The following is a 26,225-nucleotide window of genomic DNA, read 5'->3' as shown; positions in this document are numbered from 1 at the left end:
CATAAAATAAAAAGCAATTTACATATAACACAAACTTCTGGTGAAAATCTCAGTAATGGTAGTATGCTACAAACTTTTTAAAAATTTGTTTTGAGGTCTGGGAGCACGATTAATGGAGAACTTGTGGTTTTGGTTTTTAAATTAGATTCTTGTCCAAACAACAATTCCCTACCCACAGCAGGGGTCCTGCTTCCATTTGGTCTTTAAGCATTTAAGGACTACTCAATATTGCAACATTTTTCCAAGTATAGATCAATTTGGCACGTTAGTACACTTCCCTTGCTCCAGCTGACTTTGTGGCACAGTTGCCAAAAGTCCTTTGGGACTTGGCTAAAGAACTCTCACAACATAAAAGCAAACTGCTTGTTTTTTTCAGCAGCAAAGGAAACTCCTGTTAGTTTTAAATTAGTCTTGAAGAGCACAGCTGCTCTCCCTTGTAGATCTACATTAGACTTGTTGAATCAGCTTGCTTTTATTCCCTGTAACAGAGGTCCTGATCTGCAATTTAGATTTATCCTTGCTTCATTTCGACCTTGGTGGAGGAACAAAAGCTGTGGTTTTGGCAGATGAGGTTACATGAGATGATCTTTCACCCTGCTGTAGCCACAGAGCATTCTCTGCCTTTCATCTCTGCCTTGTGGGGAGAAAAAAAAATTAAAAGAGTACCAATGTAAAATGTTACACTAGCTCTTCAGCTGTGTGCAGGTGTAACTTCTCAAGAAGCTGGAAAGAGTTTGAAGAATGTGAATTGGATGGGCTCCTCTGCTGAGGAGTACTTGGAGCAAGCTGGGGGCAGCTCCCATGAAAAATCACTGATCTTTATTGCTTTGCTACAGCCTTATTTTGAATGATGGCAGGGAGTGCAGTGAGCCTCAGAAAAGGGAGAAAAGTGGGGTTTTAGTGGCTGCCTGATTGTGGAGATGCCCAGTGGTGCTGGAAGAGTGGGCACCGGCAGGGAGCACATCTGTATCCTGGCCAGACGAGAGTGGAGTTCTGTGCCCGTTTCTGGGGTCCTCAGTACAAGAAAGACAAGGAGCTACTGGAAACGGTCAGTGGAGGCCCCTCAGGGGTCTCTCTTTTAAGGAGAGAGTGTGGGAGCTGGGCCTGTTCTGAGAGAGGACCTCATTAGTGCATATAAATAACTCAAATGTGGATGCCAAGAGGATGGTGCCAGAAACAGGACAGAGAGCAATGGCCATAAACTAAAACACAGGACGTTTCACCTCAGCATGGGGAAGAACTTCTCTAGACTGAGGGGGCAGAGCACTGGAACTAGATGACCAGGGAGGTCGGGGGAGTCTCCCTCTCTGAAGGAATTCCGAACCCACCTGGACACGTTAATGCAGCACTGTTCGTGATGACCCTGCCTTGGCAGGGGACTGGGCCTGGATAATCTCCAGAGGTCCCTTCCATCTCTAACAATTCTGTGAGAGCATTCCAGGTGGGAACGCTGACCCGCAGCAACCTTCCAGCCGCTCGGGGCCGGCGGCGGCGCCAGCCCTCGGCCGCGCTTGCCGGGTGCTCGGCAGGGCGGGGCGGCGGCCCGCTTGCACGCCGGGATTTGCAGTCCGCCCTCCCTCCTTCCTGCCCGGTCAGGCGGTGGGGCCGCCTCTCTCCTTCCGGGAGCGGCGCTCGCCCGTTGGCAGGGGACCGGGAGCGGCGTTTGTTGACTTCCTCGAAGGCGGCGGGGGCGGCGCCCAGCCCCGGGAATTCCCCGCGGTGGCGGAGGCCGAAAGCGCGGCCGGGCCGGTGGGCTGGGGGCGATGGGCGCCCGAGGGGGCCCGAGCGGAGACCGCGAGGGGCGGCGCTGCCTCCCCGCCGAGCTGAGCGCCCGCCGCTGACCCGCCCGGCCGAGCGGGGCCCGGACAGGTTGGTCCCGGCGCGGGGGGAACGCGGGGTGGCCCCGGCTGGGGCTCCCCCGCGGTGCCGGGAAGCTTCGTGCCCCGTGGAAGAGGAGCGACTCTCCCTGGGAAAGGAGGCTGGTCTTTCGTTTCTCCCCTTAAAATAGAGTCGTCCTCATAGAAGCCCAGAATTGTGAGGGTTGGAAGGGATATCTAGTCCAGTCCCGGTGCCGAGGCAGGGTCACCTCGAGCAGGTTACAGGTGACACAGGAATGTGTGCAGGTGGGTTTTGAATGACTCCAGAGAGGGAGACTCCACGCCGTCCCTGGTCAGCCTGTTTCAGTGCTCTGCCTCCTTCATATAAAGTTCTTCCTCATGTTGAACTGGAACTTCCCGAGTTTCAGAAGGGGCAGCCTGGTCTTGTGCCATGTCCCTGCCCAGTCACACTTGGCCGGAATAAGGGGTCATACCGTGGCAGGAGGGTGAGCAAGGCTTACAGGTGCTGCCAGCAAGCTGGGCTTGGGCCTCGGGCAGACTGCTAGCCTGGTTACAAAGCTGCCTCTAATCAAGTTGAAAAACTGCGTGGGTTCTTGGAGCTGCCGTTTGTGCCTTGGTACAGAGCAATCTGGCAAAGGAAATGAGCAAACTACGGGTGTGAAAACAGAAACATGTATTGGAGCTGACAGGAGTACAGGTGCTGCAGGCCGTGTTAGTTTGGAAGAAGGAAGTGTAGATGAGCCTTGAGGTAGTTGTGTATGCTACTGGTGCTTTACACTTATAAAAAATTGCCTCTTGAAATTCTGCTGTTTCACTTGGTAGGGAAAAATATCCTTATCTCTTAAATGAATTGGTCCCCTAGCAACTTAGAAGTGAGTGTCAACTGTTCCAGTGAGTGCTTTTAGGAGTTTTTTGTTTCTTAAGGAATCCTTTCATTACCCCACTCCCTTTCACTGTATGTATCCAGTAAAATCAGTGTGCTGGAAACAGACTCTGGAAAAAGTGGAGTTAGGGGAGAATTATTGCTAGGACAGTAAAGTCTGCTCTGGACTCCAAAGGTCAGTTTCTCTTCTGAGACAGTTTTCTGGGACATGTTGTTACAGGCTATGGGAACTTTCATTTCCTGGATAGTGGTGTATGATCACATGCTTCTGCTGCAAATAATCCAAGTTATCTGTTCCAACATCTATTTTAGAGTTTTAGTAATTCTACTAGAATTACTGTAGAAACCAGAAGAAATCTAAGATGATGACTACTTTTTGTTCTTTGAATAATTGCTGTTTAATAACAGCACTTTTTTAAGAAGTGTTTATCAGATAATTGCCCTATAGCTTAAGTAGATGATTATTGCCTCAAATTTTAAGCAGAATTTTTTCATCTAAAATTTCAGTGAAGTCAGAAGGCAGAAAACACTGGTTCACTGAACTCTAAATTAGACTGTATGAAGGGTTTAGCCACCTTCTCCCAACACCCGTATTTTTTGCTAAAATTTATAATTATTCAGAACCTTGTTTGCTGCATTTGTAGTTTAGAAAAGTGTGAGGTGACCATTACCCAAGTGCTAGCTAGGTTATGTTTTACAATGAAAATTAAATAGTAAAAAGTTTTTCAAAAGAGCAAAGAGGGTGAAGTGATATCTTTGTGCAGCAAAAATGGGTAATAAATGAGAGATAGTTTTAAGATTGCCTAAATTTCAGCAAATATTCTACTTTGGTTTTCTGTATATCTTTTATATGTGACACTCAAAAGGTGGGGAAAGTGTGAAAATTATTGGTCAAATATATGAACAAACTACTTAGTGTACTCAGGGCAGAGAAATAGAATAATTTCATCTCACAGCATTGGAAAATCATAGAGTTGCAAATGCAGTAAAATTTGTTTGTATTATTTCAATAGATGCATTGAATTGGAGATTGTGCACTATAAAATGTTAAATGTGGGTTGCCTACTTAGGAAAGTGGAAACTCCCCTGTCACTGCACATGCTATTCATATGCTTTCTTTAGAACAGAATTTGAAGGAAAAAAAGAGAACATGTAGAAGGAAACAGGATAAAATGCAGTATGGGTTTACCTTTTGATATATGTTTTCATTCTTTCACAGGGATTTTCTAGACAGGGGAAGTCTGACAGTCCATATTGAATAAAACAGTGATAATGAGATCGAGTTTGCTAAGATGGCAATGCTAGGAGTAACAAAGGGGTCAGGATAGGGACCAGCTTGGTAGAAGTCAGTGGGGAGTTCTGCTGAACTCCATACTTGTGTCCATTATCCATGGTTCACTTTGGACTCAGTCTTATGTTTTTGCTAAATGTTTATACTATACTTCCATTAATTAACTAATTTACATGATTATACAATGTTTTTATGTGGAGTTCTTAGTGTATGAAACTATAGATGCAAGTAAAATTTGACAGGACCTTTTGGGAGAAGAAATTAAGCTTGAGAGGGTAAGTGAAGCATAAATGGCTTGAATATTCGAAGTCATCCACTTAGAAGCTGTTAAGTGGAACTTAGGTTCAAATTACCAGGTTTGTCTGAAATTCTGCCATATAAATCTGAATATAGAATTTTAGAAGACAGCCCAAGTTGAAAAGGACCTGGCAGGATCATGTGGTCCCTTGTAAAAGGGAGCCTGAATCAGATTTGCTGGCATTCTGTCCATTTGTGTCTTGGAAACCTACAGATGTTGTGTTAGTGAGTTGCAGGATGACCAAGGGCCATCGGTGAGACTCACTTGCCTTCCACTAGCTGTAACAGGTGAGGCACATTTCCACTTAAATTAAAAGTTAATACAATCACAAAAAGGCTTATCACTGAACTTGTGAACTTATTGAATTGTAATTAATCTATTTAATTGAATGGAAGGAAACTTGTGATTGGGAGGTAGGACCTGCTGTTTGGTTTACAAAGGAAGATATGAAAAAATAATCCAAAATAAATCCTCTAAACTTTTGGAAATAGTTATTCCTTATAAACCTTTTGAAACGGGAATGAATGAACAGCAAAAGAAAGGTTTCAATAACCTTTCAAGATACTTATATGTGGTGCTAGAAATGTTTAACAGCCAAAAGCCATTTTGGTCCTACTTAGGTTTGTTTGACAGTACTGCTTTTAATTACTTTCAACATTAAATGTAATAGTTTAATAAACAGGATTACATGATGCTGAAAGGATAATATTTTATTGATTCCTACTTCTGGGTTTTTATTTTCCCCCTTTTCAGATAGTTGTCAGGGAGAGTGATTATTGTGACAGGATCCACAGAAAAGCAGATTGAATACCTTACACTGAGGATGCAAAAGGTTTGCAAATTAGCAGTGGAGGTACTGGAGTCTGACACTGTTCAGAGAAAGTAAAATTTATTGAGCGCTTTTGTAATAAAATGGGCTGTTTATTGCTTTTCTGGTCCTTGTGAGAGTAGATTATTTATTGTAAAAACCTTGAGATTGAAAAAAATTGCCTGTTGTACCTAAGGAGATTTTACTTGGCTTTTGTAGCTTACCCAGATGTTCAGGATAGATGAGCTACAGTGATCTGGTTTGTGAACTCAGAGACAGTGAGTTTCCATTTCCTGAAGGCAATAAAACGAAAGTGCTCTGGAGGTGTGATGCAGCTCCCATGCTGACGTGTTTCTGAAGGAGCACCCAGTACACTGGGCTGTGCCCCTGTGCTCGGGGACTTGCTGGGAGGGCGCTGGCCCTGTGGACTTTGGCCATACGGAAGGATGAGCAGTGGCCAGAGCAGCAGCTGCTGAGATGTGGGTGTGCGTGTGAGAATTTTTATTACTCTTAAATGGAGCAAGTTTGTGTAAAAAGTGATGCCTTTCTCTGTAGAACAGTCTGTTCACAACTGCAATCAAAGAGAACCTAAGATTTCTGAAGGAGAGGTGCAAAGTGATGGATACTTAAAGAGACTGGAAGTCTTGCTTGTTTTAACATCTTGTGTCATATGCTCCAAGTACTGTGTTGAGTTTTTGATGGTGGCTGCGGGAATTCTGTATTATTCCTTGCTGTGCTGAAGTGTCTTTTAAAAAAAGGGAAAAAAAACCAGTACAGCTTTTCTGAAATTAAGGTGAAGGTTGTAACATGCTCACTCAGGATTCCTTTGGTTCAGAGGCATTTCTTGAATTTAAAGGGTTTTTTTTATGGTTACATGCATTTATGTATACCCTTCTCTGTGTAAGGCAAGATAAATCCGTACAAAAATTATGCTGTTGTTATCAACAGCTGGAAACTGTTCATATTACCATTAGGAAGTCAAACCCTTCAAGTCTGGAAGGCAAACAGGAAAACAACCATCTTGAAATTACTTGCATTTGATATTTGGAAATATTTTCAGAACTGTTTTATTCTCTTTCAAATCAACCGTTAGGCCAAAATGAGAATCTGCTTCATACTGGGAAAAATTTAATGTAATCCTGCTTTTACTGTCTCTCCTTCTGATCCGAGAATAAGATTAGCATTTCAAACTACAGAGCTCTGTTTGTGCAGTGGTCTGTTTGCTATTAGAGCCTCTGCATCCCATGTTCCTCATATGTAGAATGTGTTTTATATTTAACGGCCTCCCATGGTGTTAATGACTAGTGTTCTTAAAGCTCTTTAAAGAAAAAAGCAATGTTTCTGCCAAGCATTAGTAAGAGATGGGAAAACATTATTTTGCTCAAAATATTCAGTGTATTGAATCAAAGCTGTTCTATAACCTATGTTGAGCAACAGAAGTGGTTCCTGTTAGTTCTTCTGTTCTTCACATTGTGTGAAAGAAAACTTAGGTGGTGCCACCTCTTCAAACTCATTTGCTTATAAACAGGGAGCATAATTAGTCCTGCTAGAACTTAATGCTGTTTCCTATCAACAGTGTCTTCAGGTGGGGTTTTTTGTTTGTAGGCTTTTAAACAGTAGTTAATTAATACAAACAGTAGTACTGGTACTCATTTAATGTATTTCATTTTGGACATAAAGATTAAAGTCCTTTTAAGTAGGTTTTGTGTGCAGATCATTCTAAAGTGTAAATGAAATATATTTATCACAGACAAAACACTTAGCTACTGTGCTGAAGTAAAGGGAGTAAAAAGTATTAAGAAGACCTTTCTTGGGATGGGATGTGTGGTAAATGGGATTGTGAAGTTTGCCTTAAGGAGGCTGAGATGGACATCAATTGTATTCAGAGACATTAACTTGTCGGTATATTACTTCAAATATTTTAGTGAGAAATCTTTCACTTGAACCGGTTACTGTAGGACAGATTACCTCATGAATTGCAGCTCCAGAGAGGTCAGTGTTCACTCAGGTGTTTCAGAGTGTCAGCTCTGAGGCATTTTCAGCAGTGCATACGAATGTGACTTTGAATTAGGAGAAGTCAATGTGACTTTGAATTAGGAAAAGTCAAACAGATTAAAGCAGGGCAGAAGTCTGTGGCAGGACTTGGTGAACCATCCTGAAAGACCTTCTGGCATCCTTCTTCCAGATTTGAGGAGCTCTAACCTGTGGTATAATCAAAACACCTATTTGATTGTTGCCGTCAGTTCATATTTTTAAGATGAGGTAATACAGTTCTAGGGCATCTAAATTTTGATTCCTGTCCTTGGGTGAAATCAAAGACTACATCTGGAGTCGGGGATTTCTTACAGACATTTCTTTTTCTATACTGAGGGTTTTTGTCTATCCTGACAGCAAAAAAAGCTGGGTGAGCTGTGCATTTCACCATGGCCTTTTATAGTACTGCTGATCATGAACTGTTTAATGGCAGCTCGTCATCACTTAGTGTGCAATACAGTTGGTCAAAAATGTGTATATTGGATTTTTGGGAACTGTTATCTTCAGTGTAGAAATTTAGAAAAGCATGCAAACAAAGTCCCTTTGAATTATATGGAATTAAATGCTTCTCTTCTAAATAATCTCCAGTTCTGGCTTAGAGAGCAGCGTCAGAAAACCAGAGTTGAATAATCCTATAAACTAAATGAGATCTTTCAACTAAAAAAATGTTAGAGTAACTGGTCTTCCTAACAGGTGCAGGTTAGGTGTGTACTTGTATTTATAAAATATATTTGTGTATACTGAGTTTTATTTGGAAGGTGTTTCTCTCTTGGAGGCTCATAAAGGCACTTTTAGTTAACAAAATGCAGAATAAATATGGTCCTGTTTTCCCATATTGCCATCTCCTGGCAGCACTGATGTGTGCAAGAACTAGGGAATGTATGATGCTTAGGTTTAGGAGCTATAGGAAAGCATGGGGACAAAGATCTGTGCTATGTACAAGGTCACAAATCTGCTGCTTTCTTTGAGAGATAATGATAAGCTGTGACACTTCTTTAATGACATTTGAGTCAAGTGTTCCGAGAAAAGGAGATGTGTTGCCTTGAGAAGGCAAGCTCTTGGGAATTTGATGAGATGGGTGACAAGACTTGCAGAGCCTTTGGTGAAATGGGGGAGGATAAGCTGGTATGTTATGCTCATCTTGGAAGACAAAATGAGCAATTCCTTCAGTCAGTTAATGCAGTTTCCATGATGTGGTGCTTTTGGTCAAGGTCACCTTGTGCATGGAGTGATACTGTGCTTACAATGAAAAGGAAGCAAACCTTTCTTGCAGGGCTCTTTCTACTTAAATATCACAGAAATCACAGAATATTCAAGGTAGAACAACAAGCAAGGGAAGCTTAGGCTACCTTTTTTTGTCAGCATGCATCAAACAACATGCAAGGCATCCATTCACCTCCTGAACATAACCATTAAAAGGAGTTCAGCTTTGGTTTGTAGTATTCTTGTCTTTTTTCACTGTTGAAAAACTCCACTGCTGTCTTATTTAGTAGAAATGAGCCTGTCACAGTTTTTTTATCATGTTGTCTAACTGGCTTGGAGCAAATTGAGACAAATGTGATAACAGCACTATTGTGCAGCAGTAGCTGTACTACAGCTCTTCATAATGCTGCACTCTGAAAGCTTTCCAGCATGGTGAGAGAAATTTGACCATACAGACAAGCTCCAGGCCTTTACTTCTTGTAATCTATAAACAAATGGAAGTTTAGTTTGAATTCAAATAGCAAATGCACAGTAGAAGCAGCAGTTGTGACTGTGGGGTTTTTTTTCACTAATGCCTGTCTTTTCTGCAAAGTTCTGCTGATCAAGTTGGTTTTCTGTTGAAGTTTTTCCTGCAGTACAAAAAGCTGTCTTCATTATGCTCAGTTCTTTCATTCCAGCATTTCTGTTGGTTCATTAGCTAATCATCAGGAAAGTAAGGATTTGTTGAAGGGGAAAAAATAAAAGTCTGCTTTTTGTAGAAGTCACATCAGTAGTTTGTTTAAAGGGCAGTGTATTATCAGGCACTTTGTAGCATTTCATAGTACTGCATAGGAATACAAGTAATCTTGATGTTCATAACTAAATGAGATGTGTCTGGTTTTGGTTGGTTGTTTTTGCATTTTGGAGGTTGGCTTGTTTTTAAATCTCAAAAGTTGTTCACGATAACTTGTAACTCTTAAGGCAAATGCTTTTGGGGGTTTTCCATTGAGACCTATTGCTCAAGAAAATATATAGAATTTCTTTAAGATTATATTTTCTTATTGAATGTTTTGCTGTGCCTGAATGACATCGGTTGTAACAAAAACTCAGTGTAACATCTACTTTGCATTTGTCATTCATGTGGATCTGCCTGGTATTTTAGAGCAACACTTTACTAATGATCAGATTATTGTCAGTTTTCTCCACACATACTGAGGCAGGTCATGTTACTGTGCATGTTTTCATTCTCATCATATTTTCAGTCAAAAATTACTGTAATTGTTCAGAAGGAGGTTTTCTACTGTGACCAGGGAAAGAATAGCTACTCATGCAGTCTCTTTAAGGACAAATACAAGTGTAATTTAAGAATCTGCTTTAAAGTTTCAGAAAAATATAAGCATTTGCATTCAAAAATAAAGAGGCTTTGGCACTTGTGCTCAGGAACCACAGGAGTTAGTTGATTTGTTGGAATGGTACTCTTTTACTGCTCAGTGCTGGCTTGCAAGAGTTCTGATACAATATTCCTTTGGAGTTCAGATAGTTGGTACCAGCCAAATTCTACATTGGTGCTAAGACTTAATAAAAATGAATTTGAGGGTTCATACATCTGATAGGTACTCAAAATATTTATATCAAGTAACGGTGAAATGTGTCTTTTCTAAACAGTGTATTTTCAAGGTGACATGGATTTCAAGATTTTTCTGCGACATTAAGATACTTCCTGATTATTCAGTCTTGTCTTGTCATACTTAGACAGAAACACCCTGCAGTATTATTTTGGAAGGTTTTCAGACTCTTTGATGAATTTGTCTTTGTGAAAACTTAGCACTTATATCTGTCTTTTTAACAGCTGTCATGGAGGAGTTGGTAGAGGATGACATCTGTATTTTGAACCATGAAAAAGCAGACAATGCTCACAAGAGAGACAGCGATATTCCTGTTCCATCCTATAGTGGAGATGAGTCTGTTGCCTCACACTTTGCACTTGTCACTGCATATGAAGATATCAAGAAACGACTGAAAGAGACAGAGAAGGAGAACTCCTTCTTAAAAAAAAAAGTGAGAATTTTAGAAGAGAAGGTAAGAAAATAGTTGATATACCAGTTTCTGGTAGCAGCTTCTTTTTTGCTCCTGGCTGGATGCCAGAGAAGAGGGTTAAGGATTTGAAATATATATACTTGAAATAATTTCCATGTTAAAAAGTTTTTATAAATTGTTTTATTTATTTAAGTGAAATGCAGTTTGTTCCTCTGGTAGTGTAGTTGTGTCATACTGGCATTTTTGATTCTCACTGGGCACATATATGATGCAATGCAAGGACAGTGGCTGATTCAGACACATGTGTAGTTGCATAGAATTTGTCACTGTAGTTTGGGTGCCACTTCATGGTGTTTATTAGCTTGGGCATGTGTGATACAGTACTGTTGAACAGTGTGGTGCAAAGCTTGTAAATTATCAGAATCCAGGAATTGTCTATCAAAAGACCCTTGAGCATACCAAAATGATAAGGAAAAATTGGTTGGCAAGGATATCCAGCTAGGTCTAGCTAATCACAGCCTCTACGCCTAACATAGATGTTGGCTGGCTGGCTTTTGATGCAGTAATTCTGAAAAGTAAATGAATATTGGAATTTGTTTTATAGGCAGTTTCTTATGGCCATAAACCAGTGTTAATGAACCTGGTGTTCATTAAAGCTAAAAATTGACCAGGGTCAATTTGACAGGTTTTTCTCTCCAAGTAAGGAATGCCATGATAAGATGTACATCCGTTGTTCAGCACCGAGTGTCTTTGTTTGGCAGAAATTCTTGAGTTTGATAGGTTGCTTTCTTATATGAGATAGAGATAGATCCTAGTATTAGAACTGAGACATTTTTTAGGACTTTCTCCTTACTGTGCTACTGACTCTTAAAAGCTTTCCAAGTGTGTATTATTTTGTGGCATTGGAATGAAGAACTTGAGTCACACTTGGCACAGCTTTGAGACACCTATTTGGGAATTCTTGGTGAAGGCTGGATTGAGTTTTTCTCAAAAAGGAAAACTATCTCAAGACTGTCTTTATATAAGGTGTAGGGGGATGTTGGGAATAGGAATAGAGCTTTAGACCTGAACCATGCTCAGTGTAACATCTTTTATGTTGTTACTCAGAATCACGATAAACAGAATTTGACCTTGACAATTCCTTTTGTCTTGTGTGTTTTGGTTTGGCTGGGTTTAGCTTAATTCTCTTAAAGATGCTACTTTGTTTTCTGTAGAGAAAACTTTTTCATATGTGAATACCACTAAAATGTTTGATGAGGGAGGGGTACTGAGAAGGCCAAGGCTGTTAGTGACTTCCAGTCTTTGTCAATAGCTAATGTACCTATATGCTTAAAAAATATATGGGGAGTTACCCTTTTGGAATCTGTCATTTCAATGTGCATGGAAACTTCCAGAAAGCTTATTAAGGCTTGTGTTCTATTTGAGTGGCTTTAGTAGGGGGAGAAAATATAAAGGACAAAACTTAAAAGGAGTCATACACATACAAAAAAAAAGGCAAAGGGGCAGGAGCTTCCTATCTTTGTGGCCTGTTTTCCCATACTTTCTTTCAAGCAAACACTTTAAAGAGGAGATATTTAAGGTAGATATGTGAATGTTGATGCTTTGTTTTAGTAATTTTTTGTGTGTGACTCCTATTTTTTAAGAAAATATGTGAAAATCGGTTGTGAATATCTCCAAGAGGTACACATAAAGGAAGTGTGCAGGATAAAAAGAATGAAAAGGAAAATGCAATACTTAATTAAAGCAAGAACTTTTTATATGAATGGATATAATTTGATGTAAGACTTCTTTCTATCTTACTAAAAACACTGAATATATTTTAACTCTGTTCCCCTTTTTCTAGCAATCCAATGAGTAGTGGTTATTCTGCCTTGCTTGTCTTTTGACATAGCAGGCAGAAAGATAGTGGTAATCTCAAAGTTAATAGATATTTCTAAAATTATTCTGCTTTGGCTTTTTGTACATAAATACACTGAAAAAGAATCTTTATTTACATTATGAGGCGTTTAGGAAATTATGTTTGGCTTCCTTGGAACTTTCTGTGTGTTGTGCATTTATATGCTTAAAACTCCTTTTTCAAAAAGCAGTTTACATTTTTTTGGAGCCTGGAAAAAATACGATTAAGGGATTGTCAGTGGGAGTAATGATAATTTATGAATGGTTTTTAAGTACTCATAGGAGTGAACTCATAAGCAGTCTACTGGAAAGTGTCCCTGTCCATGGCAGGGGGGTTGGATTAGATGAGATTTTAAATGTCCTCTTCAACTCAAACTGCTCTATGATTCTATAAATTAGTGAGCATTAAGTATTGTGAGAGATTTCAGAATCTGTAGACAGCCTTTGCTGCACTTTAGTAAAAAACTTTGGCCCATATCAGTGTATTTGATTAGTTTGTTATCTAAACTGAAAAAAAAAGGAAAAGCTGTTAGATTAATATGGCAGGCTTAAAATTTTTCAGTTCCCAGCATACAAAACTTCTCACTTGTCCTGTGTGTTGAACGTTCAGGTGCTTGGCTCCCGGGCGGAAGAGGAATGCAGCTCAGTTGGGCGGGAACAAGTCAATAAGGCCTACCAAGCCTATCGAGAGGCCTGCATCGACCGTGACCATCTGAAAAGCAAACTGGAAAAAATGGTGTGCCTTTTTAAGTAATGGCTTCAGTGCTTGCTTTATCAGCACTGCATAGCTAGTACATGTTTACTCTAGAATGAACTTTATATTCTTAAGATCTGTGGTGTTGGTTTTATCACTCTTTTAAAGTATATGACAATACTTTCTGTAGAAATAACAATTTAGTGTACCTCAGTTTTATTACTGGGCTAGAATAATGCTAAAAAAATCAAAACAGTATTTTTTGTTGTTGTATTTGTTCTAAAATATTGAATTGTCTGACATGATAGAAAAATGCTTCACAAATTTTTTTGGGTTGGGGTTTTTCTCTCCTCTGAAAATAGGCAAAAGAAAGTGCGGAATCCTTGAAAAACTTGAACGAACAGTTGCAATCTAAAGAAGTAGAGCTGTTACAACTAAGAACTGAAGTGGAAACACAGCAAGGTATGCATTTGGTTACTTCATCTTAGGGTATGTTGAGGAGCCATAGTGGCCTCAGGGGCATGAAGAGGCTTAACCTTATATAGGGGCAAGGTAAGAGAGGTATCAACAGCAGTGAGGTACTTTGAACTTGTCTTCATTCTCATGAATGGTGACACATATATTCTGAGGCTGTTGTGTTCTCCCACCCTAGGTGATTTGCAAATTTGAGAAATGGGCACCACCTAACTGTTTATAAGCTGGGTCATGTGCATCTCTGGTCCCCACCACCTTTTCCTCAGAGCAGAGCAGAGGCCTGGTCAAGTATAAGGATCAGTCAGTCAATCCCACTTCCTCTGGCACCTGCAGAGGGTCCAGTATATTGCTTCGTCTCGCTGTTGGACACGACAAATACAAGGATGTTGTATAGCAACAGCTGCAGTTGCCAACAGTTACTTAGCTGGCTGGGAAATGAGGAAAAATAGAAAGATGTTGGTTGTAGAGAACCTGGTGAAAAGAGGAAGGAGAAAATAAATATATCCTGGTAATTCCAAAAGCCCAAATCCAGCGTCTCTTACTGCAGTAGTAAAGAGTGCTCTGTATGTGATAGATGCCTAAAACAAAACACCATGGAAGGAAAAATCCCCTTGATTAATTTAGTTACAAGAAGATGCCATCTGTATAGAGTATGGACTGACTTCAGAGTGACTTCAAATGCAGTCATTTGAAAGGCACTTTTGAGTATGACTGTGCATGAATTTCATTACTCTCCAAGAGGACCTTAAACATGTATGAAATGCACTACTTCAATTGCACAAATATTTAAACCTAGAAAAACAAATTGCAGGTACTGCTAGTATCACTGTTGAGGATATCATAGTTTCAGGCGGTAAGAATTGCAGGGTTTGTAAGGAGAGCTCTGAAAATGTGATGATTTACTTGTTTGTAATTCAGTTTTACTCATAAGTGAACTCTAGGTACCTTACTTAAAAAAAAAAGAATCAGTGTAACTTAAGACTGTTTAAACTATTAATTCTGGAAATAAGTGTACCACACAGTTAAAGACTTGTGGGGTTTCTTCCTGTCATGTTCCTTCTTTTCTTGCTGTCTCACTAATGCTTGCTACTGATCTGATGGTAGCATCAGCTTAGGTTGCTTCTTACCGTGTGAATTGCTTCAGTCTAACAAGATATGTGTAACTTTTATGCTTTCCCCTTTTGTTTGGTTTGTATCTTTTGTTGTTCTGTGTGGAACTTCTTGATGTTGAACTTGGGGAAAACTTAATGGTAAGTGATGTAATAATACAAATCTGAGGGCACAAAGACTGGTGTTTTCAAAGCATGTAAGAAGTATGCAAGTTGGCATATGTGTATTTGCCATAAATTGATTTTTTTATTTCCAGTGCCTTTTTATGCTAGTACTTCCTTTTTCTCAGTGTCAAATGTCCAGTGCATTCCTAGAAAGTAGGGCTCCAAGCTTTAAACCCAGAAAATAGGCCAATAATGCCAACAGCATTGCCAGTGTTATATTTCCCTGTTGCCATAGACTCCAGTTTCTTCAGAAAATGTTTTTGTAAGGCATGGGCTGATTGAAGAGGATCTTGCATATTGAATTATGTTCTTTGGACTGAGATTGGAATCTAATTGTCTTGCTTGTCTTCTTTACAGTGATAAAAAGTCTGAATTGTACTCCAGCTAACTGGGAATTAGAGAAGCTGAACAGTGACCTGAAAGTGCATAGTCTGGAACAGGATCTAGAAAAACTCAAGGAAGAGTGCAACAGTCTCAGGAAGGAGTTGCAAAATTCCAAGCAGAAGGTACCTTAATTTTTAAGGAATTTTTGTATTAATGCTTAGTTTTAAATCCCAAGGTCAGTCAAAATCAAGGGTTAACAAAAAGAGGAAGTCTATATGAGTGAAATATTAATATCTTGGTAAAATTAGCCTTTAAATATTTTCATAGACTGTCATTCTTCTTGGAAATAGGACAGGCTTCTCAGGGCGGTGTTCATGGCATCAAGCCTGTCCAAATTTAAAAAGTGTCTGGATAACACTCTTAATTAGAAAGTTTAGCTTTAGGTAGTACTGCAGTGAGCAGGGAGTTGAACTTAATCCTTACAGGTCACTTCTAACTCCAGATATTCTATGATTCTATACAGGTGAGCTTTCCCAGCCATTGCTCATATAACAACAGAAAATAAAGCTGTATGATTTTTTATAAGTAGCCACTGAAGTTCTGTGTAACCTGAGCTGCTAAAAAAGTTTAGGCAAAGCTGGCCTCTATTTTTTTTTTTTTTAAAGCAACGGGATGCTAATGTTTAAAGATGTCATGAACTTTGTTTAAGGAGGTATGGCACTTTTCTTTAGGGTAGTTGCATGAAGCTTGTCAGCAAAGTTCCTCTTTTGGCATCCTTCTCTGCCATTTCTGGGACAAATATCTGTTCTGAGGGACACATTTTGTAACCTAGGCATTGTTAGGATCTCAAAAAGAAAATTAAGATCCCAGTAACAAAAAGCAGTAAGTTACTGTCTAGTGCATTCTTTGTGCTTTCCATCTTATCTTTGATGAAAGGTACACTGCCAGTCTCTAGGACTCTGCAGTCACACTGAAGTCACACAGTGAATGTAAAACATTTAAATGTGATTGTTTGAGGAGGCAGACTGTTTTACATTCCTTATGGTCATTAATAACGATGATTATGTAATCTGGAATCACACAGCATTTGCGTGAGTCTGCAGTTTTTCCACTAGGTGGAGATAAAGCATGTGAGGTGTTTTGTTAATTTCCCTTACTGTTGGTTGTTTCACTTGGGTCTGGAGCTGTTTCAGGTGCTTTCACTAACTTGTAAATCTGAAGGCTTGCTGTAACCTGCGTGAAGTTCTGGTGTCTTCGGGTAACTCTAGAACAGAGTAACAGCTGCATAAATAATTGCAGATTGTATTGTGAGAGTGAATGATGTCAGAGGGAACAGACTAAAATAGCATTTGTAAGGAATACTGCATGTGACACTGTTTAAATAATGTTTATGTCAGCAGCTTTTGTTGCACAGAGCAAATACAGGGAACAGCTTTTTGTTTTGTTTTGGGAGGTTTTGTTACATTGGGTTGGGGGGGGGTTTGTTTTTTTTTTTGCTTGTCTTTAATACCATTTCTTCTTGATCCTGGTAACTGCTTAATACAGGAAATAAAGTGCATGTTTTCAAATATGGGGTAATACAGTGCAACTTTTTTATGCTATGAATTTCAATCTTTGGGAGATGGTGATAAAGCTCAGGAGGGGAAAATCTGTCAGGTGAAATACAGTCAAGTGTGATCAATGGGCAATGACAAATCAGCATTATTTCAGCTCAGCTGGTATTTTCATTATTACTTATTTTCATTATTACTTATATTCATTATTTTCAGTTAGTTTAGCTAATATGTAATGGAAGTAAGTAATAATTAAAATGAAAACAGGAAAACATGTTTTCAAATGTTTTCTACCTTAGGCCAGTGTACCTCTATTTTTCTGTACTTTTAGATATTCTTACTCAAGTTTTACATTGTAGTTCATGCACTGTTTACATTGACAAGTTGCTTGAAATATGTGCAGCCTGTCTTAAAGCCACTGTAAAGGGATCAAATCCACAACAGCTTTGGCTAGAGGGAATGATAGGAAGGGAACATGGAAAGAAGGGATATGAAAGGGAGGGAGCTCATCACAAGTGAGGGTCTAATAGAAGCACGGCTAACAAAGTGAGTCCAATGTTTGATTTGTTAAACAATCCTGGTAAATTCAGTGTGGCTGCCTATATGTGCAATTTGAAAGTAGTCTTTCAGACTGAAGAGATAGATAAATTATGTTCTGTTATAAAAGTAACTTGTGGAAGTAAATCTATACTGAAACAGCTTCCTTTAAGTTAAGGATCTTTATATACTGTGACAGAGAAAGAAGGAAAAAAAAGACTGTTTAAAAAGCAGAAATTGAGAAAGACTTTTCATGTCCATTTAAGAAAGTAATCAATCTCTAATTCTGAGAGTTCAGCTGTTTTAAGAAAGAAGAGTATGGGGGTGGCTGAGCAATGCCTTCGTATAAGTAGGTAGTTTAAGCATTTCTAAGTGGAAATTCTTAGTAGAATTGAAACCCACTTTTGAAACCCACTGCAGCTAACACAAATGAAGATTACCTTACTTGTGAATTTCAGTATTAGGCAAATTGGAGTTTCACTGTCGTTGTTTGAGAGAGAAGATCTAAATAATGTTCATTCATTCTCTGTCTTCCCTTCACTCTGTTATGCAGGACCAGGCTCAAGAGAAAAATCCATTACATGGAGACCACCTTCAAAGGCAAGACATCCAGAGGTATGAAATACTTTATTTTCAATTTACTGAGGGACAGTTGTTTGAACAAGTAAATTACTCTTGCTGACTCTTTAGGTGTATTATTTCAAGTTACATCATTTCACTGAAAGTCTAGGTATAGTTATTTAGCAAGATCATTGTACATTTTTTTCCTTTGTTGTGTTTGTAGTTCCAGATGATGAATATTTATGTAGTTATGCCTGTTGGTGCACTTACAGCTTTTTCCACCAGAGGGAAGAGCAGCCCTTCACATTGCCAGGCTTTAGTGCAATGGGCCTTGGTGCTTCCTTGGGTGTTGAAGAGACTTTTCAGCCACTGAAAGAGAACATACAGACACTTCCCATCATCTGTTCTCTGGTGCAGTGAGGCTAACAATGCACACACTACACACAAATCACACTTTGTCCTTTCACCTTGACTGGATACTTATTCCTGTGGTTCCTCCTCGAACTTTGCTGTCAGCCTCACACACCTGATAAAAGATGTTCTCTCAACACACAGCAGTTATCTCTTTGATCACCGCTCTGATTGAACTGATCATTTGATCAAATAATTACTGATCAGAGCAGATTTATTCCATCAAGTGGTGCTCAGGTGGCAGCCATCTAAAATAGCATATGGATTATATGCTGTTTATTGTAATATAAATACTAAACATGTCATAAATAAGTAAGCCCATCCAAAAATCTGTGGAGAAAACGCTTGAAAAACCTCCTATGAGAAACATTTGTTGTAGCAAGCAATCCTGCTTTTTGTAGGAAATGGAGACATTTGCACCTAATTAACTTTCTGGAAACTAGTTACTTCATATTTGTGAGCAGCCTGCAAATCTGACTTTAAATTCGCAGTGTGCAATTCTAATTTGCTGTGCATTTAAACAGGCTGTCATAGCGAAGGTTCATATCACATGTTAGAAGGCAGGGAATTCCAGGCACAGGGAATCCTTGGTTTTCAATTACAAATTCCTTGAAAAATAGGCTTTGCAATAGGATTCTAGGCCAGTATCCACAAAAACAAAATCAGTTGCATGTGATTTAGGTGGAATTCTGGTACCTGCAGCCCTTTGCAAGATGCTTGTAAAACTGCTAAATGCATTTTAAACAATCCAAGCACTTTCCTTCTGGTTGGTGGCAGATATGTGAGCTGTCCCTGTATTTGCCACTTCTGTGTTAAATATTGGACAATTCTGGTTTGACATAACTAAAGTTTTTGATCTTATTTTTTAGACCAAAACATGAGAATTAAGGAAGTGTGATTGCCACATCAACTTTTAAATTAAGTTGTCAGCTCTTAAGAGTTGAAAGAGCCAGAGGAGTCTGCAGTAGGAAGGCCACAGGTTTAGATGAACTTCTTGAAATATCAATTCTGAAAATTTTAACTTCCTATTAGTCAGAACTGCTGACACTTAACACATTACTTATTAAAATAACACCTTCCTGTGTTCTTTAACAGAACTTTATGCATCTGAACTTTTGTATTATGGGGAAGTATTTCTGTGGACAGAAGTTCAATTTCTTGTTTTAAGGGAACTCTCTCAGTGTTGACTTGCATAATAGCCACTTCTCAGAGTGATTTTGAACACATTTGTGCTTGATATTTCATGCAGGAGTGATCCTATATTGCTATTTTTGAAGGATAGTGTTACATACAGTTATAAAGCTTATTAATTCTTACTCATCTCAGTAGCTTGAGATATTGAGCTGTTTTGAAATAAATGCCTTTAGTGAATGTAGCGAGGAAGAAAAAATTCTGGAAACTCTCATCCATTATATTTGTCTTCAATAAATGTGTTTTGGTAGAATGTTAATCATTAAAAAAGCATTAAATCATTGCATTCATGTTTAAGTAACTGCATCCTTATGTCTTTGAACACTAAGTTAATTATTAATCAACATAAATGTTATATTCAGTGAGCCTTTGCTAGAAATTTTACCAAGAAACATATGGTAATGCTGACTTTTTTTCCCCCCTTTTAATTTTCTTACCAGTTATTAACCTGAAACATCAGTGTTGGAACAGTGCTGCTGTTGCTAAATATGTTTCTTGTATTATGCTGTTTTAGAGAATTAATTGGAACACTATTTTTTACACTGTCTGATCAGGCAGTGTATTAACATAAATTGGAGGCCTTGAATATGAAAGAATGTGGTTTATATTTTAGATTGTGTGTATGCTCAGTTTGGGTCTCGGGTATTTAGTCTGAATTCACTGTAGCAGTGTGCATGGTATAAGACCCAAATACTGGTTTTTGATTATTTGAAATTAAAATCAGTCAATGTTACTAGGCTCCTAATATGTGTTGGGGTATGTGGTCATTAATTGAAAGGTATTCAGAGTTAACATTCTGCCTTTTTTATAACCTGGTGTCACTTTAAATAAAGTATTCCTTTGAGATGACAAATCTTATTGGAAGATCTTATTGGAAGATGCTGAAATGAAAAGTCAGCTTCATATTTCTTTCCTTTGGAGAGTTGAAATTATTATTATTATTACCTAGTATGTCAATATATAATGCATTGTATATTGCAGTAGGCAAGAATCAAATTATATCCATCCGTTTAAGGCAGTTCTCAGTACTGTTCAGTACAGTTACAATTATGGTACTCCAATAAAATTTGCAAAAAAATTTATTAACAGGTAACACTTGATAGGCATGTTGATAGGCTGCTTTAGAGGCAGCAATATTTAACTTGTAATAATTTTTTTGTTTTGAAAGTTTGCAACAAACATATTGGGACCTGAAGAGAGAAATGTCCAATTTGCGTGTACTGACTGACAAGCAAGCTGAGATCCTACGAAAACTGAAAAGGAACCCACCAGGAGTCAAGAAAGGCAAGTCAGTGTTGGCAGTAACAGACCTTACAAACACAAACCATTGATGCAAGCTGTAGCATTTTAAAAATAAACCAGCTATCATATCTTATCAGAATCTCATCAATTGAAGTTGATAAGCTAGACTGTATTATGGTTCCAGCTTCCCCATTTTCTGCTTTTGCTTCTGTCTCATACTGGTCAACTTCACACATAAAGGTGTTGCTGATGTGTTTTTTCTTCAGTACTGTATTCTGTTCCCCTTGTGGCTTTTTTCTCAGTCAAGTGTTGCTTATGTGCACAAGGCTGAGGTGTTAAGTTTACTTGTATTTGACCTTTTACCACAACTACTTCATATTAGGAGGGAAAAAATCTTTTTTGCAAATGCAGTCTTATTTTCCCAGTACAGAATATAAGAAGTATTAAATTTGCAACATTTTAAAATCAGACTTTAAAAGACTGAAATTCCTTATGATTCCCTACTTCTTTATATTTTATTCAGAAAAGTTTTCTTTTCTAACAACATGCTACACAGTGTGACATTTTCTGAATGTCAGAATACTGGGGAAACAAAACTGCCTTAAATAATTTTAAGGGTTAAATATTTTTCACATAAAGTATTTAAATTTTCCATGAGCACTTCATCAGACAGTTCTTCGGTTCCTTACATATGTTTCTCTCAAGACAAATGCTATGCTAGACTATCAGGCAAATAAACTGTGGTAAAGAGTTAATTTCCTTTGTTTTCTGCTCACTTCAATTGTGATCTTTACTGTGCTCAGAATACTGGTGGAAGACAGTGCACTTGGTTAGAATGTACTGGTGACAGTCTCTGATGTCCCTGTCCATTACCAGATCAAGACATTTTGTTTCTAAACAGCTCAGTGAGGTAATGACAGGATTCACCTCCCGAGCAATCCCTGCCTTTGTGGTCAGCAGTGACTAATGATCACTTTGTCTCTGGTACTTGGCTGATACAAACTGTCAACACATTTTGTAGACTTGGCCATATTATTACCAGGTGAGTCTGTGTTCCTACAATTCTAAAACATGTTTGTCAAATAACTGCAGCAGAGAAACTGGGAACTGAATGAGTCTAAATAATCTTAGATCTGTCAAGGTTTGATGTGATCATATATAGTCTTTATGTCCTTACTTTTAATTTGGAGTTACCTGTCTTGCCACTACACAACTACTTATTTTTCTCTTCTCCTTGGTGAAGAAACTCATTTTCTGCAGTTCTTATGCAGTTGTTCATCCACAGCCACAGAAGGCATTCTTGACTGATCAGGAAACAGTGGACTTCTGCCTTTTCATCTGTAGATTTTTTTCAGTAATTTTTCAGAAGTATGTGAGAGTGGACAGGTCTGATCTTGGTCATCAGCCACACTTATGAATGCAATGCAGATGTATCTTTGCTTATATTTATAGACAAGTCTTGGCTTATGCAAAATATGGGTACAATTGACTGAAGCCTTCCACTTCCAATACCTCTAGTACTGACTTTTGGCATTTACAGACCAGCTGCCATTGTCTGTAAGAGGTGCATTAATTCTGTAGAACACGTGTTCATTACTTTGTGTGGGACATGAACTGTATCAGTTAACATGTGGATTCTACTTAGAATGTAGAGAGGCATTTTATGTGTGTTATGTATGGAGGAATTTTCAACAAATGGGTGCTTGTGGGGTTTTTTGTTTATTTTTTTCTTGGTTTTTTTTTTGTTGTTAATTTTTTGTGTGTTTTTAGTTGGCTTTTTTTGGGAGTTTTGGGGATTTTTTTTGGTACATTTTTAATCTATTTTCAGTGGATTCAATTTTTCTTGAACTTCTAAAGGTCTGTAGGCCTCTAATTGCTTTTTACACCTGCCAGCACAAAAATGCCAAATCCCGTGCCTTAGCATGTCTTTCAGACATGATGCCCATGGTATTGGAAGGTGGTTTGGGCTGACATCCACAAATTTTAATTTATTGTGACAAACAGAAGTTGTATTCTTTGACCAAGATACCAGCTTCTTTTTCTGGCCCTGAAGAACAAAAGTTAAAAATTACAATTCATGCTCAAGATTAAGAGCTGCTCTAGAAAACTCTGTGTAAGATGTGAGTTTTAACTCAGGAAGCATTAATCTACTCTGATTACATGTTTATGTACATTATCACTACAAAACAAAATGACCTGCTTGTATTTGGCCGTATGTTCAGATGTGTGTTGAAGGTACAGCTCTTCCATTTCAGGTAGATCCTGTTCTGTTTCAAAATCCCCCCCCCCCCCCACCTAACAGTTTAAAACTCCTCTGTAATACCACACAGCTGAGCATTGCAGTCTGTCAGTTTACTTTTGAAAGTCAGACAAGAGAACCTGTGAACACCACACGTTTCCCTCTTACTGCTTCATGGGCAGTGAGAATTTGGGTTCTGGATGGCATGAGAACACAGCTTGTTAAAGAAGCAGTAGAACAGGGAGCAGCATTCAGTCTTCTGCAGCTGGGTGATTTCTTCAAGCATGTGCAAATGGTCTCTGTTTCAGCATTCATTTCACTCTGGTCAGAAAGATCCATCAGTTTATCTCTGTCGAAATGGGAGTTGGGAGGTATCCTTGGAGTTGGGTGTGTTTTAGACATTGTGATTTCAGGATTTTGGGTTCATCTTGAGACTGGTGAGGGTAGTATGTTGTTTTTAGATTTCAAGTAGTTACTGAATATGGTCCAAAAACTTGTGGCTTGAAGAAACTGTGTTTAACATCCCTGCTAGACTGTAGTACATTTGGGGTACATGAAAAATGCATTAGACAATGTAATTTTAAAATCTTTTTTATCTTCTTCCTTCAGCTGCCTGTACTGCACCAGTGCAATGTGTTGACTTGAACGTTTCAAAGGTGAATTTGACATCTGGGGTAGTCTATAAAAACCTGTCACAAAACGATAAAGCCCTCGGCAATGCTGTGTCTCCCCCTCTGCTGAGAGATGCCCGTGTCCCATCAGAAAGGGTGACCCTACAGGCTTGGACAGATGAGAGACCAATTCCAGCTGACAGCAAAATGTTTCAGGAACACCATTCCTACGGAAAGAGCTCTCTGGAAGATAATTCCTGGGTATTCCCAAGTCCTCCAAAGCCCAATGAGAATATGTTTTGGGAAATGAAAAATAATCCAACTTTGTTAAACTGTCCAGCAGATTACCTGGATCAGTGTAATCAAAACTGTCTGCACAAGAGTTAAACAATTTTTAGAATGAACTGAGGCATTTTTGGAGTGATTCTGAATAGGCACCTTAATGCTCGAACTTTTAAGGAGAGAAAACAAATTGCTTGAAATGTTCTTTCTTTATTTTTAATTCTAGTTCCAAATCAGAAGGCCTAGTCTTCCTCTGCTGTAAATCAGGAGTGAGTTCCTTCATGTTAAAGCTGTGCTGGTATAATGTAAATACAAAGAAATCTAGCATGGGGCCTAGATAGTCTTGTACTGCAAATGACATACATTTGCTAAAGGTTACAATGAAAAGTGAGTTTGTGGAATAAAACAAAATAATCCAGTTCTGTATCTGTTTGCTATTTGTATGTTATCAAGAAAATACTTGGCATCCAGTGTTAGAACTTGAACCAGCTCTGAGCTTATATTTTGACAGTGTTCTTTTTCAGAATAAGGATAATATGAAATCTTCCTTCCTCCTTTCAATTTGCTTTGAATCCTCTGGTTTGTAAGTGCATTTTTCTGTAATATGTAACTAAGAAAGGTGAGTTTGGTTTTTTTTTTTTCCAACCTTCATTTATATGAGAGAGTGGCAGGAGAAGAACCACCCTTAGGCTATGCTGTTTCGATTGCCTCATTTAGGGCTTGACTGAGAATGGTGAAGGACCGTAAGTAAAGCTGCTGCTGCCCACTGTGAATCCTGGAGGTTCAGCTTGTTTCCCTCAGTGGAAACTGCTGTAACTGCAGCAGTGCTGCCACAGACCCAGCGATCTCACAGTGCAGTTTTCCATATTGTGCCTCCTTTGCACAGCACCACAACTCTGACTCTTCATTCCTGTGGTGGTGAAGGCTACTAATTTTTCTTTTGTTAAAGAAACAAAGCCTTAATCTAATCAGACTTGGTGTTGTTGCATTGTTGATAGACAAAAGTATTTTTGTGGTGTCTTTAGTATACCACTGAGAACCAGAGCTACTGGAATTCCAGCTACGTGCTTTATAGATTATGGGTGTCTAGGCACTACTTTTTCATTATTTTTTTTCCTCTTAAGGCCATGAACTGTTTCTAGACAAATATCATTTATGTTTTGGGGTTTCTTTTTCTGCAAAATTCTATGCTTCATATCTGGCTTAATACAACAGGGTTAAGTGAAATGTCTTGACTGCTCAAAAAGTGGAAGAAAAATGCATTGTATTTTAGATCCATGATACCTAACTTGTAATGGGCAGGAAGATATTTAATACTGAATATGCTATTTACAAATGTGTGGGTCGGTGAAGTATTCAGCTTCACAGATCCAGCTTAACATCAAAGTAATAAAAATTAATTTCACAGCTGTTTAGTAGCTAATTATCTTAAGATGGCTTGCAAATACATGGGGAAGCTCTGGCAGTAGCACAGCCATAGTAATGATGGGCTGTAGAAGTGTTAGGAGGGTGCTACGTGATCTCTGTGGTTCCAGACACTCTCCCCTGCACAGTAAGTACTTCAGACAGAGCCCATCTTTCACTCTATCAAAGGCAAAAAAAAAAATGCCTTCCAGATACCTTCTCCTATAGTACAAACAGCATACATAAACAATGTTTCCCATTCACCAGATATTGTTTTTATCTTTCTATTATCTTGCTCACGTATACTGGCTTGTCTGTGATTAATGGAAATGGTGTCAGATGCTGGAATTTATTCTGACCAATGAACACAGCTGACTCAGGGGAGTACAATCTCTTGGAAAGTAATAGAACAAAATCCAATATGCATAAAACAAATCCAAGTCACTAGGCTTTAGCTGATAGAACCAACTACCTATGTAATAACAAAGAAAACATTTCTTATGTGGCTGCATAAGCTATATGGTACCTAGTTCTAATGTAGTTTACTTTTGGGGTCCCCCACCTCAGTATTACAGAGGTTTTTTATTAAGGAATGTAATATTCAACAGGCATTAATATGATCTGTGCAATGAAGGAATTCTACTGTGTAAGATATTAAATAAATTTATTTTTGTTTGAAATTGGTTTCACTAACAAATCTCCTTTCCGTATTTGGCACAAAATTTTTTCCTGAAGTTTTAATTCCTTTATTGTGTATAAATGTTATTCCAAATACAAGCAATTAGATTTGAGGTTCATTGCTTTGACTCAAGGAAAAAAAAACAGCCATCTGCTGTAGCCTGCTTCAGCATCTTCTGGGAGAATTATCCTCCTGGATGTTGAAACCTGAAGCATTTAGTTACCTTTGACTACTTGTGTCAAAAGGTTCCCAGTCAGCCTGTCCTGTCCTGTATGAAATTAAAATTAAGATTTTCTGTGCAGAGCCTGAGAATTTCCAGGTTTTGCATTTGACCCTTGGTTTTATATTCTGTGCTCCTTCCCAGGGTGGAGAAGAGAGCAGCAATGTTTGATGAGAGGGACTTCAGGAGTGCTGCTGCTAACTAGGGAGAAGAGGGACTGATGTCAGAGAGTTTGCTGCAGGCAGCATTTCCAATCCAATCA

The 26,225-nt window shown here is 38.7% G+C and overlaps 1 protein-coding gene across 1 annotated transcript; it reads left to right on the top strand.

Moving 5' to 3' along the window:
- Positions 1-1,660: 1,660 nt before the first annotated feature.
- Positions 1,661-25,744, top strand: AZI2 (5-azacytidine induced 2). The gene is made up of 8 exons (XM_036397468.2): positions 1,661-1,869; positions 10,184-10,413; positions 12,878-13,003; positions 13,324-13,423; positions 15,067-15,215; positions 17,677-17,738; positions 20,455-20,570; positions 23,377-25,744. The coding sequence occupies exons 2-8, from the start codon at positions 10,189-10,191 to the stop codon at positions 23,763-23,765; spliced, it is 1,167 nt and encodes a 388-aa protein (XP_036253361.1). The 5' UTR covers positions 1,661-1,869; positions 10,184-10,188; the 3' UTR covers positions 23,766-25,744.
- Positions 25,745-26,225: the final 481 nt, after the last annotated feature.

The sequence above is a fragment of the Molothrus ater genome, chromosome 1 (genome assembly GCF_012460135.2).
Source record: "Molothrus ater isolate BHLD 08-10-18 breed brown headed cowbird chromosome 1, BPBGC_Mater_1.1, whole genome shotgun sequence".
Lineage (NCBI taxonomy): Eukaryota > Metazoa > Chordata > Aves > Passeriformes > Icteridae > Molothrus > Molothrus ater.
The sequence above is the reverse complement of the archived record's forward strand: the minus strand, read 5'-3'. Positions and strand labels throughout refer to the sequence as shown.